The sequence below is a fragment of the Chionomys nivalis genome, chromosome 2 (assembly GCF_950005125.1).
Source record: "Chionomys nivalis chromosome 2, mChiNiv1.1, whole genome shotgun sequence".
Classification (NCBI taxonomy): domain Eukaryota; kingdom Metazoa; phylum Chordata; class Mammalia; order Rodentia; family Cricetidae; genus Chionomys; species Chionomys nivalis.
In genome coordinates, this window is record NC_080087.1 from 83025690 (window position 1) to 83043438 (window position 17749).

At 51.3% G+C, this 17749-nt stretch overlaps 1 protein-coding gene across 1 annotated transcript in view; it reads left to right on the top strand.

Annotated features, from left to right (window-relative positions):
• Positions 1-17749, top strand: part of Rasgrp4 (RAS guanyl releasing protein 4) — a 19253-nt gene continuing 1504 nt past the window's right edge. The window contains exons 1-16 of the mRNA XM_057761392.1: positions 1-111; positions 2623-2807; positions 3874-3995; positions 4102-4157; positions 5045-5176; positions 5293-5446; positions 7796-7969; positions 9952-10068; positions 10707-10982; positions 13541-13621; positions 13724-13828; positions 14280-14398; positions 14493-14637; positions 16455-16491; positions 16562-16693; positions 16774-16886. Coding sequence (XP_057617375.1) covers positions 89-111; positions 2623-2807; positions 3874-3995; positions 4102-4157; positions 5045-5176; positions 5293-5446; positions 7796-7969; positions 9952-10068; positions 10707-10982; positions 13541-13621; positions 13724-13828; positions 14280-14398; positions 14493-14637; positions 16455-16491; positions 16562-16693; positions 16774-16886 — 1971 coding nt within the window. The 5' untranslated portion in view covers positions 1-88. The remainder of the gene's footprint in view (positions 112-2622; positions 2808-3873; positions 3996-4101; positions 4158-5044; positions 5177-5292; positions 5447-7795; positions 7970-9951; positions 10069-10706; positions 10983-13540; positions 13622-13723; positions 13829-14279; positions 14399-14492; positions 14638-16454; positions 16492-16561; positions 16694-16773; positions 16887-17749) is intronic.

Genomic DNA, 17749 nt, shown 5'->3' on the forward strand with positions numbered 1-17749 from the left:
GCCTCAGCAACTCCCAGGGGGCTGACAATCTGGCCAGAGAAGGACCAGAATCATAGGCCTGTCAGAACCCCTGTCCCCTCTAGGAACCATGAACCGGAAAGACAGCAAAAGGTAAGAGGACTCCCCAAGGGAGATCTGGAAGAGCCAGAGTCTGCTAACTCTGGCTGTGGCCAGTGGGGGGACAATAGGAAAGGGGTGCCCCCATTCCTCCAATGGGGCTCTCGTGGGTCAGAGGGATGAATGAGATGCTTCAGGGAGCTGAGCGCCTGAGTCTCCATTACTGCTGTTGTCTCTCCCTAGAGTTTGAGCTGTCCTGTATCCCTCGATCCCAGCTCCCTCAGCTGGCTGCCTCTGTCTTCCCTGGGGTCTTCCCTGTCCCCTATTATGGTCACTACCCCTCTGGACTGAAAACTCCAGGCCCTGCAGGACTGTGCCCCAGGAGAGAGGTTTATGACATAGGTCTCTGCAGCTTCCCTGCCTCTTAAACCACTGCTGGCTGCTCCAGGCACTTCTGGGGCCTGCCCGTGGCAGCAGGATCGAAAATGGGCTTCTTTCTCCTGGCATTGCTAGCCCTCCTGTCCCCATAAGGAAAGATAGTGTAGGGTCCCCAGCCTGGATAGCTCCCCCAGTCTCCTAGCGCGGTCCTGATGAGCAACGGGGTTCCCTCCTACTCAGCAATATGGTGAGAGAATCTTGGGTGCCTAGGTTCCTGGCTGTGTGACCTTAGGTAAGTTATTCAACTACTCTGTCTCAGTTTCTGCTTCCGTCAGAATTATCATGGGTAGCCAGGCGGTGGTGGCGCAAGCCTTTAATCCCAGCACTCGGGAGGCAGAGGCAGGTGGATCTCTGTGAGTTCGAGACCAGCCTGGTCTACAAGAGCTAGTTCCGGGACAGGCACCAAAGCTACAGAGAAACCCTGTCTCGAAAAACCAAAAAAAAAAAAAAAAAAAGAATTATCATGGGTACCACTTTAAAGGGGCTTGCAGAACTTACTCTGCTTTGACCACCAGTTCTCAAAGGTGAGCGTGTCTAGCAGCCACACCGAGGGCTTGAAAGCGCCAGCCGCTGGGCCTACCCCTAAAGCCCTAAAGTTTTAGATTCCGTGAGTCTGTGCTGGCACCTGAGAAACTGTACTTATATGAAATGCCCAGGAAGATGATGATGCTTTTGGTACTTGGTGTGAGTACCTGAAAAACACGGAGTGCTCAGCTTCCGGGTCAGTGTTCAAATGTCCATTATCATTTAACATTTAACATTTAACAGCTATATTAAGCCCTTAAGAGACACGGCAGATTTATTTTAGGGTGTCCCTGTTTGTGTTTTCACACCCACGCCATGCTGTAAGCCTGGCTGCTTCCTCCTAACTTTTTTTTTCTTATTGTGTCTTGCTCTGTAGCCCAGGCTGAACTCGAACTTGCAATCCCCCTGCCTCATTCTCCCAGGCAGCTAGGATTACACGATTGCTTTCTCTCTATGTCTCGCTGTCTGCTTCCCCACCAGCGGGGCCCCTTTGAGGAGCCAGGCTTATAAACGACGGGGAAAATCCAAGGATGACTTTACTTTTTCATCTGAAGAAAGCAAGGGCTAGAAAGACATTGGGTAACTTATAAAGAGGCACACGGCCAGCGGAAACTTCTCGAGCCCAGTTTTGAATGACTCTGACTACTCGAATCCAACCCCTCCCTCCATTCCTCCATTCCTTCTGCATCGTCCCTTTTTCCTCACCTGGGACAGACTCCTAGGGAGGCAGACGACAAGGTTATTTTTAAACTTTCCTTGAAGCGGCTGTGGCCCCAGGGACCCCGCCTACCTCCGAGGAGCCCAGGAGAAGCGCTGTACTTCCTCTCTGGGCTCCAAATGTGGAGAAAGGCTGGAGGCTAAGACTCTGTGAAAGGGAGCTCAGGTAGGGCCTGCTACCTTGCAGAGGCAGGCTACATTTCTAGAGGCCTGACTGCAGGAGTTGGCTCCGTCGCTGGGCCCCAGGGGCAGGACTCCTAACTCCAGAGGTCATTCTCAGGATGAATCCTGGGGGCTTGCTTACAAGAGATTTCGCCTGTGATGCTTTGGGGTTATATATTATCAAGAAGAACTTGAAGAGAGGTGGGAATAACAGAAAGTAACAGGGGAGAGACAAAATACTCATGTGTTTTCCTTTATATGCGAAACCTGTATTTAAGTATGTGTATACACACATACATATATATGACATGAAAGCAGAGGACAATATTTGGGAAAGGAAAGGAACCAATGATATGAGGGAGGGCGGATGGGTGGCAAATAGGAACAAGGTATGGGTACGATGATAAAGATTGTGTGATAAATGTCATAATGAAACGCACTATTTTCTATACTAACTTTAAAAACAATAATGAAGTCAGTGCCTGGAGGGGGGAGTTAAGCTTTTGGAAGGCCCTCAGGCCTGGGTCTTTGACCGTAATTGCCTGGGGAATCTGAAATATTTTGGAGTTTGTCGCCCATGAGTCCCTAGTGGGTAGCCATGGGCCTTGGTCTGCAAGAACTTTGGTCCATGGTGCTTAGAAGCACTGGGATCAAGAGGAATTCTGGGAGTATATTTGGAGGAAGGGACTTCCGTGATGCTTTGTGTTTTGTGTGTGCCAACAGGAAGTCTCATCAGGAATGCTCTGGGAAGGCAGGGGGGCGGGGGCGGACACGACAGGCCCGCCGCCACAAGACGTGCCCCACCCCCCGGGAAATCATCAAGGTTATGGCTTCTATGAATCTGGGGGTGCTGAGCGAAGGCAGCTGCAGCGAAGATGAACTACTGGAGAAATGTATTCAATGCTTCGGTGAGTAGGCCTACCCAGGCCAGCCTTCCCAGCGCACACAGCCCACTAAGCGTTCCTCTGTCAGCTTCACTGGTAGGGGCGGAAAGCGGGTCCCTAGGGTGACTCTGCCTTACATAAATGACATAAATGATGGGAGGGAGCTTGGGTCTAGTCGCATAGTTTTAAAGGCTGAGGCAGGAGGATAAAGTTTGAGGCCTAGCGGGGTGATATGGTGCATGCCTTTAATCCCAGCGCTTGGGAGGCAGAGGCAGGCTGATCTCTGTGATTTGAAGCCAGCCTGATCTAAATAGCAAGCTCCAAGCCAGCCAGTGCTACTTAGTGATATCCTGTCTCAAAAAAAAAAAAATGAGTTAAGGGGCTGAAGTGATAGCTTAGTGATTAAAATCATGTACCCCTCTTGCAGAGGGCCTGAGTTTGGTTCCCAGTATCTTCATCAGAGGGCTTACATCAACTTGTAATTCTAGCTCCAGGGAGCCTGATACTTCTGGCATGAGAGGGCTCCCAGCACCCATGTGAACAAACCCACACTTCACACACACACACACACACACACACACTTCACACACACACATACACACACACGTCACACACACATACACACACATACACACACACTTCACACACACACAATTTAAGGCAATAAAACACACACACACACACACACAATTTAAGGCAATAAAAAGAAATTTTAAAAGTTCAAGGAAGCCGGGTAGCATTCAGGAGGTAGAGGCAGGTGGATCTCTGGAAGTTTAAGGCCAGCCTGGTCTACAAAGCAAGTTCCAGGACAGCCTGAGCTATTACTTAGAGAAACCCTGTCTCAAAAAGAAAAAGAAAGAAAAAAGTTCAAGGAAAACATCTTGAGATGATTGAAGGCCAGGAACCAAACTCATCCCATCCCATGTACCTGACAGATGAGGACACTGAGGAAATCATATTGCTTGCTCAGGTTCCTGCAGGGCAGCACAGGTAGGACCAGCCCCTGCAGCTGCCTGTCCACCCAGGCTGGAAACTATCAGTCTGTTGCCCAGGGCCCAGGCTAATGAACTCTCTCTCTTCCCTCCTCCAGACTCTACTGGCAGCCTGCGCCGTGGGGACCACATTCTCAAGATGGTGCTTACGATGCACAGCTGGGTGCTGCCGTCCTCAGACTTCGCAACCCGGCTGCTGACCTCATATCCTCCCAGAATGGTGATCTCCATCTAGAGGGCTGAGGGCAGACTCCTAAACTCTTGGGAGAAGGGAGTGGGGGAATGGGGGTGCTGCAAAACAGCCTTGACTAGAACTCAGGTACCAGAAGGCTGCCAAAGATGCTCAGGAGCTAAGACAGCTACAGATCTGTTACCTGGTCAGGTAGGGCTGGGCCAAGATCACCCCCTTCCCATAAAACACCTCTCCAAGATCCCCCAACCCAATCTACCCCCCATACACACTCAGCCCCATTTTCTAAAATCCCACGCTAAGAGTCCGTGTGATAACTCATGCCTGTAATCCTGGCATGAGATAGCCTGAGGTAAAGGTTCTCCTCAAGTTCAAGGACAGCCTGGGCTATAGAGTAAGGTCCCATCTCAAAAACAAAAAAGTTACCAAAAACTCCCTTACTAATGCACCATTGACTGTGGCTGGATGGCTCAGCGTGAGCAATGGCACTAGCTGCTCTTTCAAAGGACCTGGATTCAGTTCCCAGCACCCACATGGTGGCTGACTGTAATTCCAGTTCTAGAGGATCCAGCACTGTCTTCTGACCTCCATGGCACCAGGCACACACATGGTACACATACATCCTTGTAGGCAAAACACTCGTACATACAAAATGAAAGTAAATCTTTTAAGAAAGTTTAAAAACCACCCCTAAGAAAGTTTAAGAACCAGGTCTTGTTCCTGAGACCACTGGCCCCTGCTCCTTAGAACACCAGTTCTTGGAGACCCGACCCAGATCCCATAGACTCTCCTTGGTGACACCTCACTTCCCACATACTCCTAAGACTTCATCGCCTTAACTCCCCAAATCTCACCCTTACCCAGTTCCTGGCTCCCCTACTGCCTGGCTACCCAGTTGTCTCAAGAGATCCCTGTCCTGTTTTAAGAACCACCCCCCAAGTCCTCTGAATCACCCCTCTGATTCTGACTACAGAAACCATACACACGGAAATGCCCTAATTTCCCCACATGTAGAATTCCTTAGCCTCAGGCCCCTTAAAGAGCCTCTTCACCCACCTCCCGTCTCTGGCCCCTTCCAGGTACTGGCTGACCCATGACCCTGAGGCGGTGCACCAGGAGCCCCATCTAGAAGAAGTCATAGGTCGGTTTTGGGCCACGGTAGCTCAGGAGGGCAACTTGACCCAAAGAAGTCTAGGAGATGCCTCCAACCTGTGAGCCAGCCCTCCCCTTCTTCCCTGCCCTCACCCTATCCTGCCCACACCCTCTATGCTCCCCCAAACCTTCAATTCTTGAGCCACTCCAATAAACTGTCCTTCTTGACCTCCAGACTAAGTCCCAGAGGGCCCGGCCCCCCACCTCCCATGAGCAGCCCAGGCCTGGGCAAGAAGCGCAAAGTGTCCTTGCTGTTTGATCACTTGGAGACAGAGGAGCTGGCTCAACACCTCACTTACCTAGAGTTCCGGGCCTTCCAGGCCATCACAGTGAGAATGCCTTTCCCAGTCTGCCCCTAGGCAGCAAACAGAATGGGGGTGTGGGGGGTGTGCTCTTGGAGGAGGCATCCGTAAGGGGTTGTAGGTCTTACTATTATTGCTATTCCTGTGACTGTATTAACAGTGCTGGTGACTAGCCGGGCGGTGGTGGTGCACGCCTTTAATCCCAGCACTCGGGAGGCAGAGGCAGGCGGATCTCTGGGAGTTCGAGACCAGCCTGGTCTACAAGAGTTAGTTCCAGGGGCTGGAGAGATGGCTCAGCGGTTAAGAGCACTGACTGCTCCTCCTGAGGACCCGGGTTCATATCCCAGCGCCCACATGGCAGCTCACAACTGTCTGAAAAAATCCAGTTCCAGGGGATCTGACACCTTCACACCAATGCACATAAAATAAAGCTAAATAAACCGTAAAAAAAAAAAAAAAAAAAAAAGGAAAGTTTAAGAGTTAGTTCCAGGACAGACTCCAAAGCTACCGAGAAACCCTGTCTTGAAAAACCAAAAAAAAAAAAAACAAAAAAAAACAGTGCTGGTGACTTAACTCAGGGTCTCACAGGGTCTCACCTACGTTAGGCAAGCTCTCTAACACCGAGCTACATCCCCAGCCCAGACTGTAAACTCTTTTTTGAAACAGGATCTCACCTTGTAACTTGGACTGGCTTGGAACTCATTTTGTAGACCAGGTTGCCTTGAACTCACAGAGATCCACCTGCCTCTGCTTCCTGAGTGCTGGGGCTAAAGGTGTGCACCAGCACTCCGGGCTGACGCTCTTAAGCAGTCTACCCTGGCAGCAGGAGGGTCTGAGACAATGGGTTGAGCTAGCTGGGTGCTAAGGCCTTGAGTTCGAATCCCATCCCCTTCTTCCTTCCTTCTAGACATTTTTATTTACATGTTTATTACTTGTGTGTGTTTGTGAGAGAGAGACACGGTCTTCTCTTTCTGCTGCCATGCGCGTCCCAGGAACGCAGCTCAGGCCCTTTTATCTACTCTGTCATTTTAGCGGCCATTTCTTTCTTTTCCACTCATTCTTACTCCCTGTCTGCCCCGTTGTTTGGATGGGAGTCTCATGGCCTCCCGCTATGGAACCAAGGACGGCTTTTGATCTTTGGTCCACTCCTCCATCCCAGATTTGTGCCAACACAGCGGTTTCTGGGATGTGTGCTAGCATCCCAGATTTGTGCCAACACAGCGGTTTCTGGGATGTGTGCTAGCATCCCAGATGTGTGCCAACACAGCGGTTTCTGCAGGGACGCAGATCAGGCCCAGGGCTTTGTGCAGGCACACTAGGCAAGCTTTCGACCAAGGGCCCATGTCCCCAGCCCGCCTCAGCTCCTGTTGACCTAGCTAGCTTTGAACTAGTTTCTCCATCTCTCGGGTACCCATTCATACAAGGCAGAGACCACACCGCTTCACGGAGAGGAGAAGGAATGAAATTCTCATGTAGAAGTGCTGGTTGTAGTGTGGTGTGGTGGTGCAGGCCTAAAATCCTAGCACTCGTGTGGCCGACGCAGGAGGATGTGAAACTCAGGGCCAGCTTGGCCTCCATGGGACCCTGTCATTGCTTCCTGCAACAGAATCACATAGTTGAGTGCTCAAAGGATTTTCTCAGTTATTCATGTATTCCTCTAAGCATTTTAACTTACCATACCTCAGTTCCCCTGTACATAAAGGTAAAAATTAAAATGGAGTTGGGTGGTCGTGGCGCACACCTTTAATCTCAGCATTTGAATGGGAGGCAGAGGCAGGCGGATCTCTGTGAGTTCGAGGCCAGCCTGGTCTACAGAGTGAGTTCCAGGACAGTCAGGATAACATAGAGACCAAAATTAAGAGTTCCTACACCAGAGACCAGTGCATGGTTAGAGTAAATACTGCCTTTGAAATTGTTGTGTTTCCCTTCTCTAAAGGCAACTGCATGTGCTTCTGGGTTGAAATGTAGCAGCTGCTAACATCTAGACATCGTTTTGAAGGAAAATGGGGATCTGATTCCTTTAGGGGACGGATTTCCAGATTTTGTGAGTGTGCGTGTGTGTGTGTGTGTGCGTTCACATGTGCGTGTATGCGTGTGCCTGTGTGGTGTGGTGGACATGAGTGTGGACCGCACATATTATTGAGCAGATCAAGTAGAAGCCGCTTTCACGTCCTCTTGCCCGTGCCTCCCTGTGCTGAGCATGCCCCAGTCAGACACATAATGACGCGCACAGACTAGAGCAGGACAAGGTGGTGTCCGTGACCAACAGTAGCCCGGTAGCCTGGTGAGAGATGTATGTTAGGACAGTAGAGGTTGGGACTGCCAGGAAGGTGGCATGTGAGCTCTAGCACCCGCCCTGACCCATCTTGTCCTCAGCCCCAAGACCTGCGGGGCTATGTTTTGCAGGGCTCAGTGAGGGGTTGTCCCGCTCTGGAAGGTTCTGTGGGTCTGAGCAACAGTGTGTCCCGCTGGGTACAGGTCATGGTACTGAGCCGTCCCGGGCCTGCACAACGGGCCCAGGTACTGGACAAATTCATTCATGTGGCACAGGTAAGCCCGTCTGAACGCCCAGTCTTTCTGCCTTTTTTTTTTTTTTTTGAGACAGGGTCTTTCTGTTTAGCCCTGGATGTCCTAGAACTTGCTATGTAGACCAGGATGATCTCTAACTTAAATAGATATGCCTACCAAATACTGAGATTAAAGTATGTGCCACCACAGCTGACTTCTACTTGTTTCCGGGACTATATACTAGATTTGCAACAGCTACATGGCTTCCATATTGTGACTGACAAGGCTTTTTTTCCTTCTTATTCTTCTTCAATATTTATTTATTTATTTTGACTATTTGAGACAGAGTTTCTGTTTAGCCCTGGCTGTCCTGGAACTAACTCTGTAGACCAGGCTGGCCACAGATCAATATTTACTTTTTAATTATTTAAAATTGTGTGCACACACGCCCCTTTAGAGGCCAGTGACACTGGAGTTACAGGAGGTGGTCGTGAGCTACCCAGTATGGGTGCTGAGAACGGAGCTCAGGTCCCCTTGCAAGAAGCAGTGTGTGCTCTTAGGCACGGAGACGTCTCTCCAGCCCATGACTCATCTCTCTCACCCACCATACCTACCACACAGTACCCTGGCATCATCTGAGTCCATACTCCCCTGTGACCTTGATATCACAGAGTCAAACCATACTTGGCCCCACCGTTGGCTCAATAGTTAGGAATCAGCACTGTTTCCCAGGCCCAAAGTCAAATTCTACATATCATATCTCCCCCCACCCCTTCTGTGTCTTCAACTTTGTATCTCCAGTCCTTAGTCCCCCTGGGTATCTTCCGACAGTGACTGTATCACTTTTAGTGATACTTAGATACAAAGAGACTTAGTCCAGTCTCTCTGGCCCTGACCAGTTGAGTCAGCCTCTCCTCCCTTCTGGGAAAAGGGAAGCCCTGTGGTCTGACCTCTTTGAATATCTCCAAAGCAGACCACGCCCTTCCTGAGGAGCCTTCCAACACTTTGCTTCCTCTTGCTTGGCTATTTCTGTTAGTACGGGGGGATTGAACCCAGGGCCTCCTGCACCCTTAAATAAGTCCTTTACCATTGAGCCACATCCCCAGTCCTTCACTGGGCAATTCTATATGCAGTGGCTCTACCACTGAGACATGCTGCCAGCACCTTACTGGGGATTCTAGGCAGGGCCTCTACCACTGAGCCACACCCTAGCCCCTCACTGGGGGGGGGGTCTAGGCAAGGGCTCTACCACTGAACTATGTCCCTAGCTCCTCACTGGGAGATTCTAGGCAGGGGCTCTACCACTGAGCTATGTCCCTAGCTCCTCACTGGGGGATTCTAGGCAGGAGCTCTACCACTGAGCTATGTCCCTAGCTCCTCACTGGGGGATTCTAGGCAGGGGCTCTATTACTAAGCCACACCCCCAGCTACTCACTGAGGGATTCTAGGCAGGGCTTTACTACTGAGCCACACCCCCAGCTCCCTAGTGGAGGATTCTAAGCAAGGGCTTTACCACTGAGCTATATCTTGCTCGGCTCTTTAGACCTGGGAGCAGGTCTGCCATCAGCCTGAGCTTCTTGGCCTGAGCATCTTCTATTTGGTCCTGCCTCACCTGTCTCCAAAGTGACCTTCAAGCTTTGAGTAGGGAAGGAGAAAGAATTCTCCTGATACCCTGTGAACCTCACGCTCGTCCCACATCTGTTTTACTCTTCTATGTCACAGTTAATTTATTCCATTCTACCAGTCATGCCTCCACCTGCGTGACTCGCTTGTGTGTTGTTTGACCCCGCCCCCAGAAGCCCAACGACTGATATACTTCTGAATTCTCTACACCTAGCCAGCACACACCTGTCTGTTCTCCGAATCTGTCTAACCCTAAATACATGCCTGGCACCTTGCCAGCCCGATCCACTCATCTGCTCACACCTGGTGCGCACTCACATATGACTGACCCCCCGCAGTCCGTGCCTCACCCTACCGCTGTTCTGGGGTACCTCCCACCTCTGTCATTACCTCCCTTCTAGAGGCTTCACCAGCTACAGAATTTCAACACACTGATGGCAGTCACGGGTGGCCTGTGTCATAGTTCCATCTCCAGGCTGAAGGACTCCCACACCCACCTGAGCCCCGACAGCACTAAGGTAACCCCCTCGACTCCCCAAAGTCCAAATGGCCATCTGCCCTGAACCTTCACATATTGCTCTGTAACTGCTGTCAGTCCCTCCAAGGGCTCTGGAGCCATCATAGGACCTTTATACTCCAATTTCCATAGACCTCCCCCACCCCCACCCCAGCTATCCCTATTCTTTCTTCCTGGGCCACCTATGTACGGAGCAGTGAACTGGCCCCTGACTGGTAGAGGAGCAGCCCCTGTCGGTCTTGTTTTTCCGCCTGTAGGACAGTGGAGCAGCCAACTCGCAAGACTACCGTTGGTAGCCGGGCAGTGGTGGCACTTGCCTTTAATCCCAGCACTTGGGAGGCAGAGGCAGGTGGATTTCTGTGAGTTTGAGGCCAGCCTAATGTGCAACAGGTTCCAAAACTACAGAGAAAAACAAAAACAAAAACAAAGCAAAACAAAAAAGACTGCCGGCATGGCTAAAGACTGGTGATTTAATAGCCCTGGCCATTTCACATCCATAAAGTAGGAATCAGGGCTCTGCACCAGGCTTGCTTTCTCTTGTGTTTCCTCTTCTCCTCTTCTGGAGAGGATTAAGGGAACCCCCTGTGAGGGGCATGCTCAACAGAGACACTCTTATCCTAGCAAGCCCTTTCTACACAGGCCCTGCTGGAGCTGACAGAACTCCTCGCCTCCCAAAACAACTATGCCTGCTACCGCCGCACCTGGGCCAGCTGTACTGGCTTCCGGCTGCCCATACTGGGTGTACACCTCAAGGACCTGGTGTCCCTGTATGAGGCCCATCCAGACAGGTTGCCAGATGGTCGCCTGCACCTCCCCAAGCTGAACAGCCTCTACCTACGGCTGCAGGAGCTGGCGACACTCCAGGGACAGCATCCCCCCTGCAGTGCCAATGAGGACCTGCTGCACCTGCTGACGGTGAACTGTGGGCCCTGTGTCACCTGAGCTCCCTGGAGACCACAGGGGACCAATAATTAGAGTCCTGGGCTACTAGGGGTCTGGAGGACTGGACAGATAGTTAGGGAATGAGAGACTTTGGTTTGGTTTTTGCTATACTGGAAAGTGAAACTACGACCTCACTTATAATATGTGAGCACTCGGCGATGGAGCCACAGCCCTCGCTGGGGAGTCTAGGCAGGCGCTCTACCACTGAGCCACACCCCAGCCCCTCGCTGGGGAGTCTAGGCAGGCGCTCTACCACTGAGTCACACCCCCTCACTGGGGGAGTCTAGGCAGGGGCTCTACCACTGAACCACAGCCCCTCGCTGGGGAGTCTAGGCAGAGGCTCTACCACTGAGCCACACCCCAGCCCCTCACTGGGGGATTCTAGGCAGGGGCTCTACCACTGAGCCACACCACAGCCCCTCACTGGGGGATTCTAGGCAGGGGCTCTACCACTGAGCCACACCCCCTGCATGATGAGTTCTAGGCAAGTTTTCTACCACTAAACTACATCCCTCTAGTATTTATTTTAAGGTCAGGTCTCACAGTGTCACTCAGGCCAGGGAACTCGGTGTGTGAGCCAGGCAGCTGTCCTCTTGTTGGACCATTCCAAGTACCGTGATTACAGGTGTGTAGTAGGAAGCCCAGCTGTGGAACTCACAAAGCCACAGCTTCTAGGAGTCTAGCTAGCTGTGTGACTTGGGGCAGATCACATCCCTGTGAACACTTCACTACTTGTAAAACAAGGACAACACTAGGACTCTCTTCAGAGTGTGGCTAAGAAGAAACAATAAATGTAGTAAGAAGTAATCCAAACAGTGCCTGAGCTGGGTGTGATGGCTCACACCTTAGTAATCCTGGCACTCAAGAGGGTAAGACTGGAAGACTAGCCTGGGCTACCTGTGTCTCAAAGAAAACAAGCAGAATCAGGAAGACAAGGAACGCAGTTTATCCTGGCTCAAGGACCTGCTCCAGGCCAGGTCCTTGCTTTGGGCTGTTGAATCCCTGTAACAGCAAGGGGCTGGGAATGCTGAGCGGTAGTAGAGTGCTTGCCCGGGTGTAAAAAGGTCCTTTCTTTGCTCATCTCTGGAAAGAAAAACAAAACAAAGTAACTCAGTGTCTGAGCTCCTCCTATCATCAGTCTTGAGCTGCCAGGGTGTGGCATAGCTGGGGTGTGACTAGAAGCTCAGACAGGTATTGATCACATGCGCCCCAAACTTGGGAGGCAGAGGTAGGAGAATCATGAGTTCCCAGCCAACCTGGGCTACACAGTGAGTTTCAGGCCATCTAGGGCTACATAGTGAGACCCTGTCTCCAAAAACATTAACAACAACAAAAAAACATTAACAACAGGGCCGGACGGTGGTGGCGCATGCCTTTAATCCCAGCGCTCGGGAGGCAGAGGCAGGCGGATCTCTGTGAGTTCGAGGCCAGCCTGGTCTAGAAGAACTAGTTCCAGGACAGGAACCAAAAGCTACGGAGAAACCCTGTCTCGAAAATCCAAATAATAATAATAATAATAATAATAATAATAATAGAGAAATATTAACAAAGACAACCAAATATTGACCTCAGAAGCCACATGCATGTGAGCCCATGTGCCTGCACACACACAGAGTCCAAGATCTAAGGATAATTCAGTGGTGAACCAATTTTTGTTTGCTTGCTTTTTGCTTTGTTTTGTTGAGACCCGGTCTTACTATATAGCCCTTGCTGGCTTAGAACTCACTATGTAGACCAGGATAACCCTAAACTGGTGACACTCCTCCGTCCTCTGCCTACCACACACTATGATTCAGGCCTGTTCACCATGCCCAGAGAGTAGCGGAGCATGTTCAAGACTCCAGGTTTGAGCTTTAGAAGTATGTAAAGGAACCTGCAGGTCACTTCAACTTAGAACCCTACAATGTGAGTGCCCGTATTATGCTCATTTCATGGGTCAGGAAGGTTGAGGCAGTGCCAAATTCTGAAGGTAGCGTAGCTGACTGAAAAGTTGAGTTCAGAGACCCTGAGACAAGGCCGTACATAACTTTCGTCAGGACCCAGTGGAAACTGAAAATATGCGGCTCCTTGTTTAATTCTACATGGAACATAGCAGGATGTGTAGGCGCATGCTTGAAACCCCAGCATTCAGGAGGCCAAGAGAGGAAGATGTGAGTTCCCGGCCAGCCTGGACTGTGTGATGAGAGTGTCTCAGAAGGGGTGGGGAACGGTTGACAGTTCAGTGGTTCAGAGCTCTTTCTGCTCATTCCATTCCCATTCCAGCATGCATGTGGTAGCTCACAATTGCCTGCAGCTGCAGCTCCTGGGGACCCAGTGCTTCTCCTGGTCTCCGTGGGCACCCACTACTCATACATGGCACACACACATACATAATTTTTTAAAAGGCCTCAGTGGGAACAAAGCACTTTGGATTGTGGAGGGTGGCAGGCGTGGCAGGACAGGTCCAAGGGAAGGGTCTGAGAAGAGGATAGGAGACCAGGCTCCAGGCAGAGACCTGTAGGAGGAACTTTACTACCCTGTCCATCCCCCAGCTCTCCCTGGATCTCTTCTATACCGAAGATGAGATCTACGAGCTTTCTTATGCCCGGGAACCACGCTGTCCCAAGAGTCTGGTGAGCCTTGACTCCTGACCTCTGACCCCCGCCCCTCCACCCTGTCACCCTCCCACTCCACTTAAGCCTATGCTTTGACTGTGTCCCTCTGTGCTCTTCTAGCCACCCTCCCCCTACAAAGCCCCTCTGGTGGCGGAGTGGGCCCATGGTGTGACCCCAAAGCCAGACAGCGTGACCCTGGGTCAGCATGTGGAACAACTAGTGGCGGTGAGAAGGGGCTGCGGGTCCCTGGAGGGCTGTCCGATGAGTGGTGGGGAGGGGCTGCGGGTCCCTGCTGTCCGATGAGCGGTGGGGAGGGGCTGCGGGTCCCTGGAGGGCTGTCCGATGAGTGGTGGGGAGGGGCTGCGGGTCCCTGCTGTCCGATGAGCGGTGGGGAGGGGCTGCGGGTCCTGGGAGGGCTGTCCGATGAGCGGTGGGGAGGGGCTGCGGGTCCTGGGAGGGCTGTCCGATGAGCGGTGGGGAGGGGCTGCGGGTCCCTGGAGGGCTGTCCGATGAGCGGTGGGGAGGGGCTGCGGGTCCCTGGAGGGCTGTCCGATGAGCGGTGGGGAGGGGCTGCGGGTCCCTGGAGGGCTGTCCGACGAGCGGTGGGAGGAAGCCAAGCCCACAGGGCTGGGCCTGGGTGTCTTGTCCTCACTCTCCTCTTCGTGTCCCTCTCAAGTCCGTATTCAAGAACTATGACCCAGAAGGCCATGGCACTATCTCTCTGGAGGACTTTGAGCGACTGTCGGGCAACTTCCCCTTTGCCTGCCATGGGCTTCACCCACCTCCACGCCACGGGTAAGAGACCCTGACTCCTGGATCTTCCAAAAGCAAGGATCCTGGACATGCCACGAGGGGCCAGTCATGCTGAGGTGTGGCCTTTGCTCTGTAGGAGTGGCTCCTTCAGCAGAGAGGAGCTGACGGAATACCTGCTCCGCGCCAGCGCCATCTGCTCCAAGCTGGGCCTGGCCTTCCTGCACACCTTCCATGAAGTCACCTTCCGCAAGCCCACCTTCTGTCACAGCTGCAGCGGCTTCGTGAGCACTTAGCCCTGTTAGCACCCTTGGGCCCTGTCTCCCCTGGATTAGTGCCTCACAACCTAACTCAAGGCAGTGGGGGTGGGGGTCTGGTGAACATGATAGTGTGCCAGAATCTAGGACTGCAGGGTCATCCTCAGCTACATAGTGACTTTGAGGCCAGCCCGGCTATATGAGACCCTGTCTTAGAAAACACCAACACAGCTGGGCATGGTGGTGCACAACTTTAGTCTCAGCACTTGAGAGGCAGAGACAGACTGATTTCTGAGTTTGAGGACAGTCTGGGTTACATACAGATTCCCTGTCTTGGAAAACCAAAATAAATAACGAAAAATGAATGAATGAACGAACAAACACCAGCAGAGCTGGAGAGGTGGCTCAGCAGGTGATATCACTTGGCTGCCCTTGCTGAGCGACTGGATTTGGTCCCCGGCACCCACATCGGGCAGCTCACAACTGCCTGTGTTTCTAGTTAAGGGGAGCCGGTACCCTGACTCCACAAAGTCGTTCTCTTATGTCAACATGCTCTGTGGTGTGTGTGTGTGTGTAACGTGGGTGGTAACAAAATCTCAAGTTACACAAATTATTTTTCAAAGAACAACAAAAATAAATAAGTAAAACAAATTTTAAACATCAGTCTCCAGCTGGTGTGGCGCTCACCTTCAATGCCAGCATCTGAGAGGCTGAGGCAGGCAGAACTCTGTGAGTTTGAGGCCAGCCTGGTCTACATATGCAGCTCCAGGAGAAACCTGGTCCCCAAAATCACTCTCTGATCCTTTACCCTGGACCACCCAAAGCTTTCTTCATTTCCAACTTAAAGACATCTTTTATTTTTGTTTTCTCTCAAATTTTGGGGTTTTGAGACAGGGTCTTTCCATGTAGCTCAGGCTGGCTTCAAATTTATTTTATATGGCAAGGGATTTAACTCAGTGGTAGAGTGCTTGCCTGCCATGCACAAGGTCCTGAGTTCAATCCTCAGAACGCACACACACACACACAAAATTATTATTATTTTTTTAAAGATTTATTTATTTATTATGTATACAACATTCTGCCTCCATGTATGCCCGCATGCCAGAGGAGGGCGCCAGATCTCAGTACAGATGGTTGTGAGCCACCATGTGGTTGCTGGGAATTGAACTCAGGACCTCTGGAAGAGCAGCCAGCGCTCTTAACCTCTGAGCCATCTCTCCAGCCCACACACACAAAATTAAATGGATTATGTAGCCCAGTCTTGCCTCAGCCTCTTGGGGTTACAGGTATGGTCACCACACCTGGCTTCAAATTCTTGATAGTGAACAAATCTTTTTTTTTTTTTTTTTTTTTTTTGGTTTTTCGAGACAGGGTTTCTCTGTAGCTTTGGTGCCTGTCCTGGAACTAGCTCTTGTAGACCAGGCTGGCCTCGAACTCACAGAGATCCACCTGCCTCTGCCTCCCGAGTGCTGGGATTAAAGGCGTGTGCCACCACCGCCCGGCTAGTGAACAAATCTTAATCATCAAACTGAGATGAAACCACAGATCTCACCATTTATGTATTGCCAGGTCTGCAGTTGACACAGTCCATGAGTCAGGCAGTGCTGGTCTAGAGACTGTGAATGACACAGAGCCCCTATCTACAGGATATACATTTTTGTTAACTCAGCAGTTTGCCCATTTGTAATACCCTACTTGATTCCCTAAGTTTGAGATAATCTCCAAGTTCCTATAATTTTGGTTAATTCTCAGAATCTTAAGAAATTTCAAAACCTATTGGCTTCTATCTTCTTTCTCCCATGCGCCCTCCTCTAGTCTGACTGACCAATTCTTTCTTTCCTCAGCTCTGGGGTGTCACCAAGCAAGGCTATCGCTGTCGGGGTAAGTGGAGGAGGGGCTCTCGACCTGCAGGCTGGAAGAATGGGGTGCTCAGTGGCTCCTTTCCCCCCAGACTGTGGGCTGTGCTGTCACCGACACTGCAAGGACCAAGTGAGAGTGGAGTGCAAGAAGAGGCCAGAGACCAAGGGTGAGCCTGGTCCCCCAGGGGCGCCTGTGCCAGCCGCACTTCCTCCTGCCAGCTGCGGTAAGACCCAGAACACGGTGCCCGGGAGGAAGGCCCAGAGGATGGAGTCACATCTCTGCCACCCCTCACATCCCAAACAGGCTCTGAGGAAAATCTCTCCTACACACTAGCCCTGGATGCTGAGTCTGGTTGCCATCTCCGCCATGCTTGGACCCAGACGGAGTCCTCACACTCTTCCCAGGAGGCGGAGATGGTAAGGAGTCCCGAGCTGGATCCAGGAGAGGAAGGCTATTTGTCTGGGATAAACCAGACAGATCTGGGAATCACAGAGAGGCAAAACCATATAAAAATCCTCCGTCACCTGGATGGGAGGTTAGACACACTAAGGAAAAAAAGGAAAGAAATTTTTTTTTTGAGATGGTATCTCACTATGTGTCCTAGTCGAGTTTCTGCTGCTGTGCCACAACACTGGCCAAAATCAACTCGGGGAAGAAAGGGTTTATTTGACTTGCACTTCCAGGTCACAGTCCATTTCTTGGAGGAAGTCAGGCAGGAACTGAAGCAGAGAACATGGAGGAATGCTGCTTGCTTGCCTGCTCTCCATGGCTTTCTCACCTTCCTTTCTTACACAACCCAGGACCACCCACCCGGGTGGTCCTTCCCCCTCTTCCTTCCCCATCAATCGTTAATCAAGAAAATGCCTTACAGGCCAGGCGGTGGTGGCGCACGCCTTTAATCCCAGCACTCGGGAGACAGAGGCAGGCGGATCTCTGTGAGTTCGAGACCAGCCTGGTCTACAAGAGCTAGTTCCAGGACAGGCTCCAAAACCACAGAGAAACCCTGTCTCGAAAAACGGAAAAAAAAAAAAAATGCATTACAGACATGTTGACAGGTCAGTCTGATGGAAGCAATCCCTTAATTGATGTTCCCTCTACCCGGGTGACTCTAGTTTGTGTGAAGATGGCAAAACCTAACCAGTTCACTTTGTAACCCAGGCTGGCCTCAAACTCACAATCATCTTGCGTTTATGTTCCAGAGTGTCAGAGGTATGAGCCGCCATGCCCAGTGGACACTGACTAGTTTTCAATGTTGGCAGAGAAATAATAGCAGTCATGA